We start from the raw sequence: 13,911 nt of genomic DNA, 5'->3' as shown, positions 1-13,911 counted from the left end.
GTAGTTTTGTACTTAAGACTGTCAAGTCGGTTAAGATGTTGTTTAGTTCTAAATTTTTACAGTTTTTTGCTATTTTCCAGGGTTTAATATTTGACCCTGTTTGTTTGTTGTTATTGAAAAATGAGTCAAAAATCAAAAAGCACAAGGAAATGAAAATGGAAAGGTACAGGGTGATTAATATTTCAAACAGCTATGCAGATGTCGGACATTAGTGTTTTGACTTTAAATGTTAGGGGAGTGGGTCAGTATAGAAAAGGTAAACAAATATTTAACTGGCTCTCTAAACAAGGAAGCAGTATTATAATGCTACAGGAAACACACAGTACATTGAACTGTGAAAGATATTGGCGTAGCCAATTAAAAGGCCAAATGATTTTTAGTCATGGTTCACAAACTGCCAGAGGTGTATTAATAATTATGAGAAACTTAGATTATGATATTCACAAAATAGTGTCAGACCCAGAGGGCAGGTATATAATATTGGATGTTACAATTTTTGGCAAGCAATTTTTACTGATAAACTCATATGCTCCCACTTTTGAAAAACAACATGCCACTTTTCTAAAAGTATTATTGAAAGAAATCAAGGGAAATTTATTAAATCCGGATGTCAATATTCTGTGGGGTGGAGACCACAATATGGTGTTGGACATTCTGAAAGATCGCCAAGGGGGGAATCCCAAACCCTGGTATAAATCATCTGAGCTGCTTATTGAATTTATGGAAGCACTGGACCTAATCGATATATGGAGGGTTCTACACCCAAATAAGCTTAGGTTTACATGGAGGAGATTCCATCCTAATACTATACAAAGCAGGTTGGATTACTTCATTATCAATGACACACTAATGAATTGTGTACAGTCATGTTCTATTACCCCATGTATTTTGTCAGACCACTCGGCTGTTGTTCTAAATTTACAATATGAAGAGACAATCAAAGGCCCTTCCTACTGGAAACTGAATACTAGCTTGTTGAGAGATAGTGTATATATGAATTAATAGACGATAAATTTCCAAACTGGTTGGAGGAAGGGGCTGTCTTACAAGATAAACGTTCCCTGTGGGACTGGATAAAATTTTGCATTAAGAAAACAACAATACAATATAGTAAACAAAAGAGTAGAGAAAGGGCCAAAAAATCTCAAACTTAGAACATAGTTTAGAAGAATTAGAATCTAAAATGGGGGAAGATCCAACAGTGGAAATTATAAATAAACATGAAAAAATTAAAAATGACCTACAACTTGAATACGATGTCATCACTGATGGCATGATCATTAGATCTAGGGCAAATTGGGTAGAAATGGGGGAAAAAAATAATAAATACTTTTTACAGTTACAAAAGTTGAACAATAAGAAATCACATATTAATAAATTAATTAAAAGTGATGGTACATCCATTTCTACTACAAAAGAAATCAATATAGAAATAAAAGCATTCTACAAAAAGCTCTATTCCTCTGGTTTGGACATTTCCAATGAAAATTTCAACCCTCTACAAGAACCGTTTTTGGAAAATGTAGAAGTCCCACAATTAACAGAGGAACAAGCGATGACATGTGAAGGTAAAATTACATTAGATGAAGCCGTTGAAGTGATGAAAACATTTCCTCCCAATAAGGCCCCCGGAAATGATGGGTTACCCATAGATTTCTACAAATGTTTCTGGGCTCTTGTTGGTAAATTAGTAGTTGACTCTTTGAACGAGGCATACGAAAAAGGCCAATTATCTCACACTCAGCGTCAAGGGGTTATAACATTGCTAGAAAAAAAAGGAAGGGATAGGAGATTCATTAAAAATTGGCGCCCTATATCATTATTAAACGCAGATTATAAACTGGGTACCAAATGCTTAGCCAAGAGGTTAGAAAGGGTTTTGCCCCACATTATTCATGTAACACAATCTGCATTTGTGAAGAATAGATTTATAGGAGATGTGGTGCGGTTAGTAAATGGTGTACTTGAATTTTCTAAAGAGCAAAACTTAGCAGGTATTTTGCTTACAATCGATATAGAAAAAGCATTTGATACAGTGGAATGGCACTTTATTCACGAGACACTGAAAACATTTAAATTTGGTCCAAATTTTAGGGAATGGGTTAGAGTTCTGTACACAAACATTACTAGCTGTGTCATGAACAAGGGAACCAGCACTGGGTACTTCCCCTTGGGAAGGGGGGTCAGGCAGGGTGACCCTGTGTCACCAATGCTTTTTATTCTGGCTCTAGAGATATTTATGTGTTCACTACGAGCTGATCCAGACATCAAAGGATTTGAAGTGCCAAATCAAGGGGAGATTAAAGGAGTAGCATATGCAGACGATCTAACATGCTTTGTTAGGAACCTGCCTTCTGCCCAAAGGTTATTTGAAAAATTAAAGCATTTTAAAATTATCTCAGGATTGGGGGTTAATAAAGAAAAAAGTGAGGCTTTGTGGTTGGGTAGATGGCGAAACAGAAAAGACAAGTCATTGTCAATGACACGTCCCCGTTCCGTTCATATTTGAGTGACATATACATTCAAAGCAGATCATGACCGAAATGCACCTGCATATGTACAACACATTGTGCTAAATCTGAACAAAATCCATCCATGCATGACTGAGATCCGGTTCTGGAATTGTGAAAATACGTGATTTTGATGCATTTTCGGCCTTAAAATGGCCATCATTCCGCTATTGTTAAGCAGATCATGAAACAAATGCACATATCTATTTGTGACATGATGTACCATGTGTGTGTGAAGTTTGAACTTGATCAATCCAGACATGTCTTGGATACGGATCCAGAACTGAATTCTTTAACAAAATGGCCGCCAGTCGGCCATTTCGAACTTGATCCGAAAAAAAAAGACGTGCATCAAGGTCCTATTATGTTTAATGTATGTACCAAATTTGAACAAAATCCATCCATGCATAACTGAGATACGGGTCCGGAATGGTGAAAATGTGCGATTTCAATGCATTTTCGGCCTTAAAGCGGCCCCCATTTGGCTATCGTTAATGAGATCATGAAACAAATGCACATATTTGTGACATGATGTACCTTGTGTGTGAAGTTTGAACTTGATCAATTCAGACATGTCTCGGATAAGGATCCAGAACTGAATTCTTTAAAACAAAATGGCCGCCAGTCGGCTATTTCGAACTTGATCCGAAAAAAAAAAATGACGTGCATCAAGGTCCTATTATGTTTAATGTATGTACCAAATGTGAATGAAATCCGTCCATGCATAACTGAGATCTGGGTCCGGAATGGTGAAAATGTGCGATTTCAATGCATTTTTGGCCTTAAAGCGGCCCCCATTTGGCTATCGTTAATGAGATCATGAAACAAATGCACATACATATTTGTGACATGATGTACCTTGTGTGTGTGAAGTTTGAACTTGATCAATCCAGACATGTCTCAGATACGGATCCAGAACTGAATTCTTTAAAACAAAATGGCCGCCAGTCGGCTATTTCGAACTTGATCCGAAAAAAAAATGACGTGCATCAAGGTCCTATTATGTTTAATGTATGTACCAAATTTGAATGAAATCCGTCCATGCATAACTGAGATCCGGGTCCGGAATGGTGAAAATGTGCGATTTCAATGCATCTTCGGCCTTAAAGTGGCCGCCATTTGGCTATCGTTAATGAGATCATGAAACAAATGCACATACATATTTGTGACATGATGTACCTAGTGTGTGTGAAGTTTGAACTCGATCAATCCAAGCATGTCTCAGATACGGATCCAAAACTGAATTCTTTAAAACAAAATGGCCGCCAGTCGGCCATTTCGAACCCGATCCCAAAAAAAAAATGACGTGCATCAAGGTCCTATTATGTTTAATGTATGTACCAAATTTGAACAAAATCCGTCCATGCATAACTGAGATCCGGGTCCGGAATGGTGAAAATGTGCGATTTTGATGCATTTTCGGCCTTAAAATGGCCGCTATTCGGCTATCGTTAATCGGATCATGAAAAAAATGCATGTGCATATGTCCCATATAATGTGTGATGTATGAGTGAAGTTTGAACTTAATCGGTCCATGCATGTTCGAGATACAGGTGATCACGGACGCACGGACGGACGCACGGACGCACACAGGGCAAAACATAAGTCCCCGTTTTCGGACTGCGTCCGAACGGGGACTAACAAACCACTTCAGGTAAAATGGCCAATTGTACCAATAAAAGTTGTTGGGATCTATATCGCTTATAACCAGACAAAATGAATATGGCAGCCCCCTTGGAGTCTCTTAATAGGTCTTTAAATTTCTGGAAAATGAGAAATTTGACCCTACTAGGTAAAGTTCAAATAATTAAAGCTTTGGGAATTTCTAGAGTTTTGTATGTGATGAACCTCTCTGAACCTCAGATGGATGTTTTGAAAAAGATAAACAGTTTGATTTTTAAATTTATTTGGAACGGCCCTGACCGGATGCCTTGGAAAACAGCTGTTGGGGGTATTGACAAAGGTGGTTTAAATATACCTGATATTTTTGCCATATATAAATCCCAGAGAATAAATTGGATGCGCCGTTATTGTGACAAGAATGTGCAACACCCTTGGAAATGGTTTTTGCAAAACAAGATAGACAAATTTGGCAAGATTGAGGATTTACTGGATAGCAATTTCGATACAATGAATATGGCAATAAAACTTAATAATTTCCATGCTAGTCTATTAAAGTCCTGGCAATCAGTAAAAGATCACGTCCCTGAAAATTATATTCTTAATCAGATAGTATGGAATAACAAGCACATATTAATTGCTGGGAATAATTTTTTATTTTCAGGAGTTCTCTGAAATTGGCATTAAATATGTTGGTCATCTCTTTAAAAACAATGGTAGACTTTTAGAGTGGAGAGAGGGAGTCTTGAGCAAATTGCCTGAACACTTGTTTTTGAAATGGTATGGGATAATCTCAGCTCTTCCAAATGAGCTGAGAAAAGGTGTGGATTTGTCAAAATTTGATATAACAAACCAAGGGAAACAGATGATAGGGGTGAAATTCACAGACTGTCATATCCATATAAAACAATGTACTGCAAAGCAGGTCACTCCGGGTATTATTGCTCAGGGCTTCATCCCTCCTAAATCAGAAAGTATTTTGGCTGATTTTTTAAAAGAGACAATACATGAATGGGAATATATATATTGTTTGCCATTTAAATTAACAATAGATACAAAATTAAGAGAGTTCCAGTGGAAGGTTAATCATAACCTTCTCACTACAAACATAAGATTACACAAAATTAGACCTGACATTTGTGAAACCAAGCTATGTACATTTTGCAAGGGGGAGGATGAAACATTAATACATCTCATGGTTGATTGTCCATTGGTGAATATTTTTTGGACAAAATTCTCAGAAAATTGGGGCAGGAAGGTTGGGCTAAGAGGCTCCCTTAACGCAATGTTAATACTGTTGGGAAACCCGCTGTTCCCAATATTGCTAAATTTTTTAATATTAATAGCAAAGAGGTATATCTACATATGTAGATGTCAAAATAGAATTCCCTATTTTAGACCTTTTGAACCATTTGTACACAATATACAAAAAATAGAATATATAATAGCTAACAAAAAAGGGAAACTTGAACAGCACCTTAAAAAATGGGGCAAGTTCCTTGCAGTATTGGCAAAGTAATAAGACCACAATTGTATCAATCACATTTTAATTTCTGACATAGTGTATGAACAGTTACTTTTCTAAGATGTAATTTTTCTATGAAACAATGTATGTGCTACTTGTAAGTTGTTGTACTATTGTACTAAGACTCAATAAAAGTTTATTAAAAATAAAAAAAAGGTTTATATCACAGGATCTATAACAACTTAAGGTCTATGGCACAGGATCTATAGCAACTTAAGGTCTATGGCACAGGATCTATAGCAACTTAAGGTGTATGGCACAGGATCTATAACAATATAAGCTCCATCACACAGGATCTATAACAACTTAAGGTGTATGGCACGGGATCTATAACAACTTAAGGTGTATGGCACAGGATCTATAACAACTTAAGCTCCATCACACAGGATCTATGGCAACTTAAGGTGTATGGCACAGGATCTATAACAATTTAAGCTCCATCACACAGGATCTATAACAACTTAAGGTGTATGGCACGGGATCTATAACAACTTAAGGTGTATGGCACGGGATCTATAACAACTTAAGGTGTATGGCACGGGATCTATAACAACTTAAGGTGTATGGCACGGGATCTATAACAATTTAACTTAAGCTCCATCACACAGGATCTATAACAACTTAAGGTGTATGGCACGGGATCTATGACAACTTAAGGTGTATGGCACGGGATCTATAACAACTTAAGGTGTATGGCACAGGATCTATAACAACTTAAGGTGTATGGCACAGGATCTATAACAACTTAAGGTGTATGGCACAGGATCTATAACAATTTAAGCTCCATCACACAGGATCTATAACAACTCAAGGTGTATGGCACGGGATCTATAACAACTTAAGGTGTATGGCACGGGATCTATAACAACTTAAGGTGTATGGCACAGAATCTATAACAACTTAAGCTCCATCACACAGGATCTATAGCAACTTAAGGTGTATGGCACAGGATCTATAACAATTTAAGCTCCATCACACAGGATCTATAACAACTTAAGGTGTATGGCACGGGATCTATAACAACTTAAGGTGTATGGCATGGGATCTATAACAACTTAAGGTGTATGGCACAGGATCTATAACAATTTAAGCTCCATCACACAGGATCTATAACAACTTAAGGTGTATGGCACGGGATCTATAACAACTTAAGGTGTATGGCACGGGATCTATAACAACTTAAGGTGTATGGCACGGAATCTATTACAAATTAAGGTGTATGGCACAGGATCTATAACAACTTAAGGTGTATGGCACAGGATCTATAACAACTTAAGGTGTATGGCACAGGATCTATAACAACTTAAGGTGTATGGCACAGGATCTATAACAATTTAAGCTCCATCACACAGGATCTATAACAATTTAAGCTCCATCACACAGGATCTATAACAACTTAAGGTGTATGGCACGGGATCTATAACAACTCAAGCTCCATCACACAGGATCTATAGCAACTTAAGGTGTATGGCACAGGATCTATAACAATTTAAGCTCCATCACACAGGATCTATAACAACTTAAGGTGTATGGCACGGGATCTATAACAACTTAAGGTGTATGGCACAGGATCTATAACAACTTAAGGTGTATGGCACAGGATCTATAACAATTTAAGCTCCATCACACAGGATCTATAACAACTTAAGGTGTATGGCACAGGATCTATAACAACTTAAGGTGTATGGCACAGGATCTATAACAACTTAAGCTCCATCACACAGGATCTATAACAACTTAAGGTGTATGGCACAGGATCTATAACAACTTAAGCTCCATCACACAGGATCTATAACAATTTAAGCTCCATCACACAGGATCTATAACAACTTAAGGTGTATGGCACAGGATCTATAACAATTTAAGCTCCATCACACAGGATCTATAACAACTTAAGGTGTATGGCACAGGATCTATAACAATTTAAGCTCCATCACACAGAATCTATAACAACTTAAGGTGTATGGCACGGGATCTATAACAATTTAAGCTCCATCACACGGGATCTATAACAACTTAAGGTGTATGGCACGGGATCTATAACAACTCAAGGTGTATGGCACAGGATCTATAACAACTCAAGGTGTATGGCACAGGATCTATAACAACTTAAGCTCCATCACACAGGATCTATAACAATTTAAGCTCCATCACACAGGATCTATAACAACTTAAGGTGTATGGCACGGGACCTGTAACAACTTAAGGTGTATGGCACGGGATCTATAACAACTTAAGGTGTATGGCACAGGATCTATAACAACTTAAGGTGTATGGCACAGGATCTATAACAATTTAAGCTCCATCACACAGGATCTATAACAACTTAAGGTGTATGGCACGGGATCTATAACAACTTAAGGTGTATGGCACAGGATCTATAACAACTTAAGGTGTATGGCACAGGATCTATAACAACTTAAGGTGTATGGCACAGGATCTATAACAACTTAAGGTGTATGGCACAGGATCTATAACAACTTAAGGTGTATGGCACAGGATCTATAACAACTTAAGGTGTATGGCACAGGATCTATAACAACTTAAGCTCCATCACACAGGATCTATAACAACTTAAGCTCCATCACACAGGATCTATAACAACTTAAGGTGTATGGCACAGGATCTATAACAATTTAAGCTCCATCACACAGGATCTATAACAACTTAAGGTGTATGGCACAGGATCTATAACAATTTAAGCTCCATCACACAGAATCTATAACAACTTAAGGTGTATGGCACAGGATCTATAACAATTTAAGCTCCGTCACACAGGATCTATAACAACTTAAGCTCCATCACACAGGATCTATAACAACTTAAGGTGTATGGCACAGGATCTATAACAATTTAAGCTCCATCACACAGGATCTATAACAACTTAAGGTGTATGGCACAGGATCTATAACAATTTAAGCTCCATCACACAGAATCTATAACAACTTAAGGTGTATGGCACGGGATCTATAACAATTTAAGCTCCATCACACAGGATCTATAACAACTTAAGGTGTATGGCACGGGATCTATAACAACTTAAGGTGTATGGCATGGGATCTATAACAACTTAAGGTGTATGGCACAGGATCTATAACAACTTAAGGTGTATGGCACGGGATCTATAACAACTTAAGGTGTATGGCACAGGATCTATAACAACTTAAGGTGTATGGCACAGGATCTATAACAACTTAAGCTCCATCACACAGGATCTATAGCAACTTAAGGTGTATGGCACAGGATCTATAACAATTTAAGCTCCATCACACAGGATCTATAACAACTTAAGGAGTATGACACAGGATCTATAACAACTTAAGGTGTATGGCACGGGATCTATAACAACTTAAGGTGTATGGCACAGGATCTACAACAACTTAAGGTGTATGGCACAGGATCTACAACAACTTAAGGTGTATGGCACAGGATCTACAACAACTTAAGGTGTATGGCACAGGATCTATAACAATTTAAGCTCCATCACACAGGATCTATAACAACTTAAGGTGTATGGCACGGGATCTATAACAACTTAAGGTGTATGGCACGGGATCTATAACAACTTAAGGTGTATGGCACGGGATCTATAACAACTTAAGGTGTATGGCACGGGATCTATAACAACTTAAGGTGTATGGCACGGGATCTATAACAACTTAAGGTGTATGGCACGGGATCTATAACAACTTAAGGTGTATGGCACGGGATCTATAACAACTTAAGGTGTATGGCACGGGATCTATAAGAACTTAAGGTGTATGGCACAGGATCTATAACAATTTAAGCTCCATCACACAGGATCTATAACAACTTAAGGTGTACGGCACGGGATCTATAACAACTCAAGCTCCATCACACAGGATCTATAGCAACTTAAGGTGTATGGCACAGGATCTATAACAATTTAAGCTCCATCACACAGGATCTATAACAACTTAAGGTGTATGGCACAGGATCTATAACAACTTAAGGTGTATGTATGGCACAGGATCTATAACAATTTAAGCTCCATCACACAGGATCTATAACAACTTAAGGAGTATGACACAGGATCTATAACAACTTAAGGTGTATGGCACGGGATCTATAACAACTTAAGGTGTATGGCACGGGATCTATAACAACTTAAGGTGTATGGCACAGGATCTATAACAACTTAAGTTTCATAGGCACAGGAAGCTTACTTACTCTGGCATCTTTACTTAGTTGACCTATCTTGTTTTCTAGATTTTTAGCTTTCTGCATTGCTTCTTTGGCTTTCTCAAGTGCTGTTTATGACAAAAAAAAAAAAACATACGATAATGCTGTTTGTAAACCAACAAGCTTTGTAGAATGAATAAACATCTAGAGGATTTACATTTTCATTTACTCAAACTGTGATTGACAGGCATTTTGCATACATTAGCCGCCAATTTAAACTCTTGATTTTTAGTTGTCGCGCTTCAAACGAAAATAACAACATTTATACATCAAAAGCCCAACCAGATGAGTGTAATCGCTAGCATACATATTCATGCCCCGTAGATTTGTATTAGGAATCAAAGCTTGATCGTAAAACATCGTAAATAGCACATTTTACGAAGCTCTCGCCACAATGCAAGCGGCTTGGTTCGGATTAGCATACTAATACAGTGGCCATCTTACCCCTTATTTATAGTATCCGTTCTCTCTTAACCTCTAATAGTCAAGGGCCTAGAGCTACATTATTCGCACTGATTTTTTTTGTTATCTCATCCAACTTAGTGCCCAGAGCTCTGGAAATTATGTATATATTATAGTGTGCATAATAATAAACAAGCAGCCTCTCGGCTGATATCATCACAAAATGAACAAATCTGAGAGAGGTCTACCTGAGGTACCTATATGTTTAATGTCAGAGCAATCAGACTTACGGTTTTGAACAAGAAGTCGAAAATATCACTTTTTACCAAAAATAAGAGAGATCCACCTAATATCAAAGCAATCGGATTGGAACAATGATCAAAGACCAGGTTTTATTATTAGATAGTCAAATTTGGGGCCATTTTGAAGGAAATGGGCGCTTAGACAAAAGTGACTCCAAAAATAAAAATGTCTCAAAAGTAGAAAGTGGACGTTTAGTTGAGCATAATATAGTGAAACGGAATGAGAAAATAAGTTACCAACAACACTTACCCCATTTTGCTTCTTTATCAGCTTTTGATGCTTCAATTTCAGACCTTTTTTTAAATCGCAATGACGTATATCTATATTGCCTGATGAAAGAATAGGGTTATGTGTTGTAGGTCAAAGTTCATTTGCCTAGCATTACACTTGACCATACAGTAAATGCATGTTGTCATAACAAAGGATGTTCATCGTAAGCATTGATCAATAACATATGTATGCTGTCAAAGTTTTTTAGTTCCGAAAAACATACCACTTAAGATCTAATTCATTTTAAAAACTTGTTTTGGCAGGAAGAGACACTGAAAGGCACTGAGCTGTATTTTGCCATATTATTATATGGCAAATCAGGAAAGCAGTGTGTAGACCAGTGTACATTGTCAATCTCGCAATAGTATTCTAAATGAGAAAATGTTTGACTGTGGGAAGGTGAATGGGTGGGTCTGTTTCAACTTGAAGCTCCAAAAAAGTTGTGATACAACATACATGTCAGCATACCATTCTTTGGCAAAAATGAGAGCAGACATCTTAGTTTAGTGATCATCAATCATGTGTAATAAAGTTGAAAATTAACTTGAGTTAGTTAATCTTTCACATTTTACTGTTGCTGTAATCTATCATACTCGCCATCAACAGGACAATGGCACATATGTTGCACAGTAAAAATGACAAAAGAATTGAATAAATAGTACAGTCTTATCAGCAACATTGAACATTATTGACCAAGACTGTTTCAGGAATACATTTTCTGAAACACTTTGATGTAAACTTTTTCAAATAACCTTTGTTTGATTAATTATATTATATGAAAGGGTTGGTAACTCAATAAAGATAACACTGGTATATCCATACCCTACATTGATATGCCACAAAACTTATCCAAAATTAAACATTTAAATATTTCAAACAAACAAACAAATGAATGAATTGATACAAACTAATGATGCATGATCTTTTCTTCGCATGCTAAATTGAGTATAAAAGTCCTGAAACAATGCCATAATAAATGCGAAAAAATACTGGCTAACATTTAGATGAGAACAATTCTGATCAAAAATAGACAAGAAAAAATGCAGTCATCATAAAAAAAATAATATTCAAGTCCCTCGAAATAAACTCAATGTCCTTTACAGACTAATGAACTGAATATAAACTATATTTATTTAAGCAAAATAAAATCATAGACAGATTTGAAAAAGCTGTGAATTTATACCACTAACAACATTTATCTAATCAACACATTTTAGAGATCATATTACTAACAACTGGTTCTCATTATCAGCAATATAAATGCCTTTATTCTGTCCAATTATTTCAACAACTAACAAATGTAGCCAAATTATACCCTATTGCTGGAAAATTGCACTTGCTAGTTACACCAAATTGGAATCTTTCCTTGTGGTTGACAGGAATTTTAAATTTGAAGATGATCAGATAAAAATTGTGTCAGTTATTGTAACCACAAAAAGACAATTTTAAGTGAAATTTAATGAATATCTTAAAAAATATACATACAACATGAACCATAATCAAATTTGGCCAAGATCCTAACTGGTTAATATATAATACATCATATACAAGTTTGAAATAAATAGAATGAAATCTGGTTGAGTTATTACAACAAGAATACAATTTTATGACAGAATCAACGATGACACTGACAACATTTTGCTTCATCTAGGATTAAAGGAAAAAAAGATAGACGATAATAGTTCATATGAATTAATAAAGACACTTACTTTGGTTTATATAGACTATTTGGAAGCCTTTTAGTCTGTACTTTGTGACCACGTATATATACCTTCATCTTAGGCTCCACATAAAGTACTGCTGAATATGCTCGGAATGACCGCCTTTCAAGATAATCTCTAAAACATTAACCATTAATTGAAACATTAACCCTTACAAAGAAATAACTTTTATTGCCAAAAATTTGCTTGAAAAAAAAAAAATGTGGGTCAATTTAATCTTTTTACTCATTTCAATACTGCATGGTGCAGCTGATGAAACCTGCAAAATTCGTACCATGTCAATTATTATATCATACTAAAAAAGAAATCACCCTGACTGGCTCATTAAAAACCATTTGAGCAGAAATTGACAGGTGCTGGGAGTAGTCAGAATGTTCACAGGTGCTGGGAATAGTCAGAATGTTGACAGGTGCTGGGAGAAGTCAGAATGTTGACAGGTGATGGGAGTAGTCGGAATGTTGACAGGTGATGGGAGTAGTCAGAATGTTGACAGGTGCTGAGAGTAGTCAGAATGTTGACAGGTGCTGAGAGTAGTCAGAATGTTGACAGGTGCTGGGAATAGTCAGAATGTCAACAGGTGCTGAGAGTAGTTAGAATGTCAACAGGTGCTGGGAGTAGTGTGAATGTTGACAGGTGCTGGGAGTGGTGTGAATGTTGACAGGTGCTGGGAGTGGTGTGAATGTTGACAGATGCTGGGAGTGGTGTGAATGTTGACAGATGCTGAGAGTAGTCAGAATGTTGACAGGTGCTGAGAGTAGTCAGAATGTTGACAGGTGCTGGGAGTAGTCAGAATGTTCACAGGTGCTGAGAATAGTCAGAATGTACACAGGTGATGGGAGTAGTCAGAATGTTCACAGGTGATGGGACTAGTCAGAATGTTGACAGGTGCTGAGAATAGTCAGAATGGTGACAGGTGCTGAGAGTAGTGTGAATGTTGACAGGTGCTGGGAGTAGTCAGAATGTCGACAGATGCTGGGAGTAGTCAGAATGTCGACAGATGCTGGGAGTAGTGTGAATGTTGACAGGTGCTGGGAGTGGTGTGAATGTTGACAGGTGCTGGGAGTGGTGTGAATGTTGACAGGTGCTGGGAGTGGTGTGAATGTTGACAGGTGCTGAGAGTAGTCAGAATGTTGACAGGAGCTGAGAGTAGTCAGAATGTTGACAGGTGCTGAGAGTAGTCAGAATGTTGACAGGTGCTGAGAGTAGTCAGAATGTTGACAGGTGCTGAGAGTAGTCAGAATGTTGACAGGTGCTGGGAGTAGTCAGAATGTTGACAGGTGCTGAGAATAGTCAGAATGGTGACAGGTGCTGAGAGTAGTCAGAATGTACACATGTGATGGGAGTAGTCAGAATGTTG

At 37.2% G+C, this 13,911-nt stretch overlaps 1 protein-coding gene across 3 annotated transcripts in view; it reads right to left on the bottom strand.

The window, feature by feature from the left end:
- Nucleotides 1-13,911, bottom strand: part of LOC102801601 (ATPase MORC2A-like) — an 80,270-nt gene that overhangs the window by 50,208 nt on the left and 16,151 nt on the right. For all 3 annotated transcript variants that reach the window (XM_085491416.1, XM_085491419.1, XM_085491417.1), the window contains exons 9-11: nucleotides 12,543-12,671; nucleotides 10,813-10,892; nucleotides 9,847-9,926 (exon numbers count right to left, since the gene is read on the bottom strand). In XM_085491416.1, coding sequence (XP_085347542.1) covers nucleotides 9,847-9,926; nucleotides 10,813-10,892; nucleotides 12,543-12,671 — 289 coding nt within the window. The remainder of the gene's footprint in view (nucleotides 1-9,846; nucleotides 9,927-10,812; nucleotides 10,893-12,542; nucleotides 12,672-13,911) is intronic.

Source organism: Saccoglossus kowalevskii, chromosome 16, assembly GCF_978046115.1.
Source record: "Saccoglossus kowalevskii chromosome 16, keSacKowa6.1, whole genome shotgun sequence".
In the NCBI taxonomy this organism is placed as follows: Eukaryota; Metazoa; Hemichordata; class Enteropneusta; family Harrimaniidae; genus Saccoglossus; species Saccoglossus kowalevskii.
This window is presented reverse-complemented; position numbering and strand designations above follow the sequence as displayed.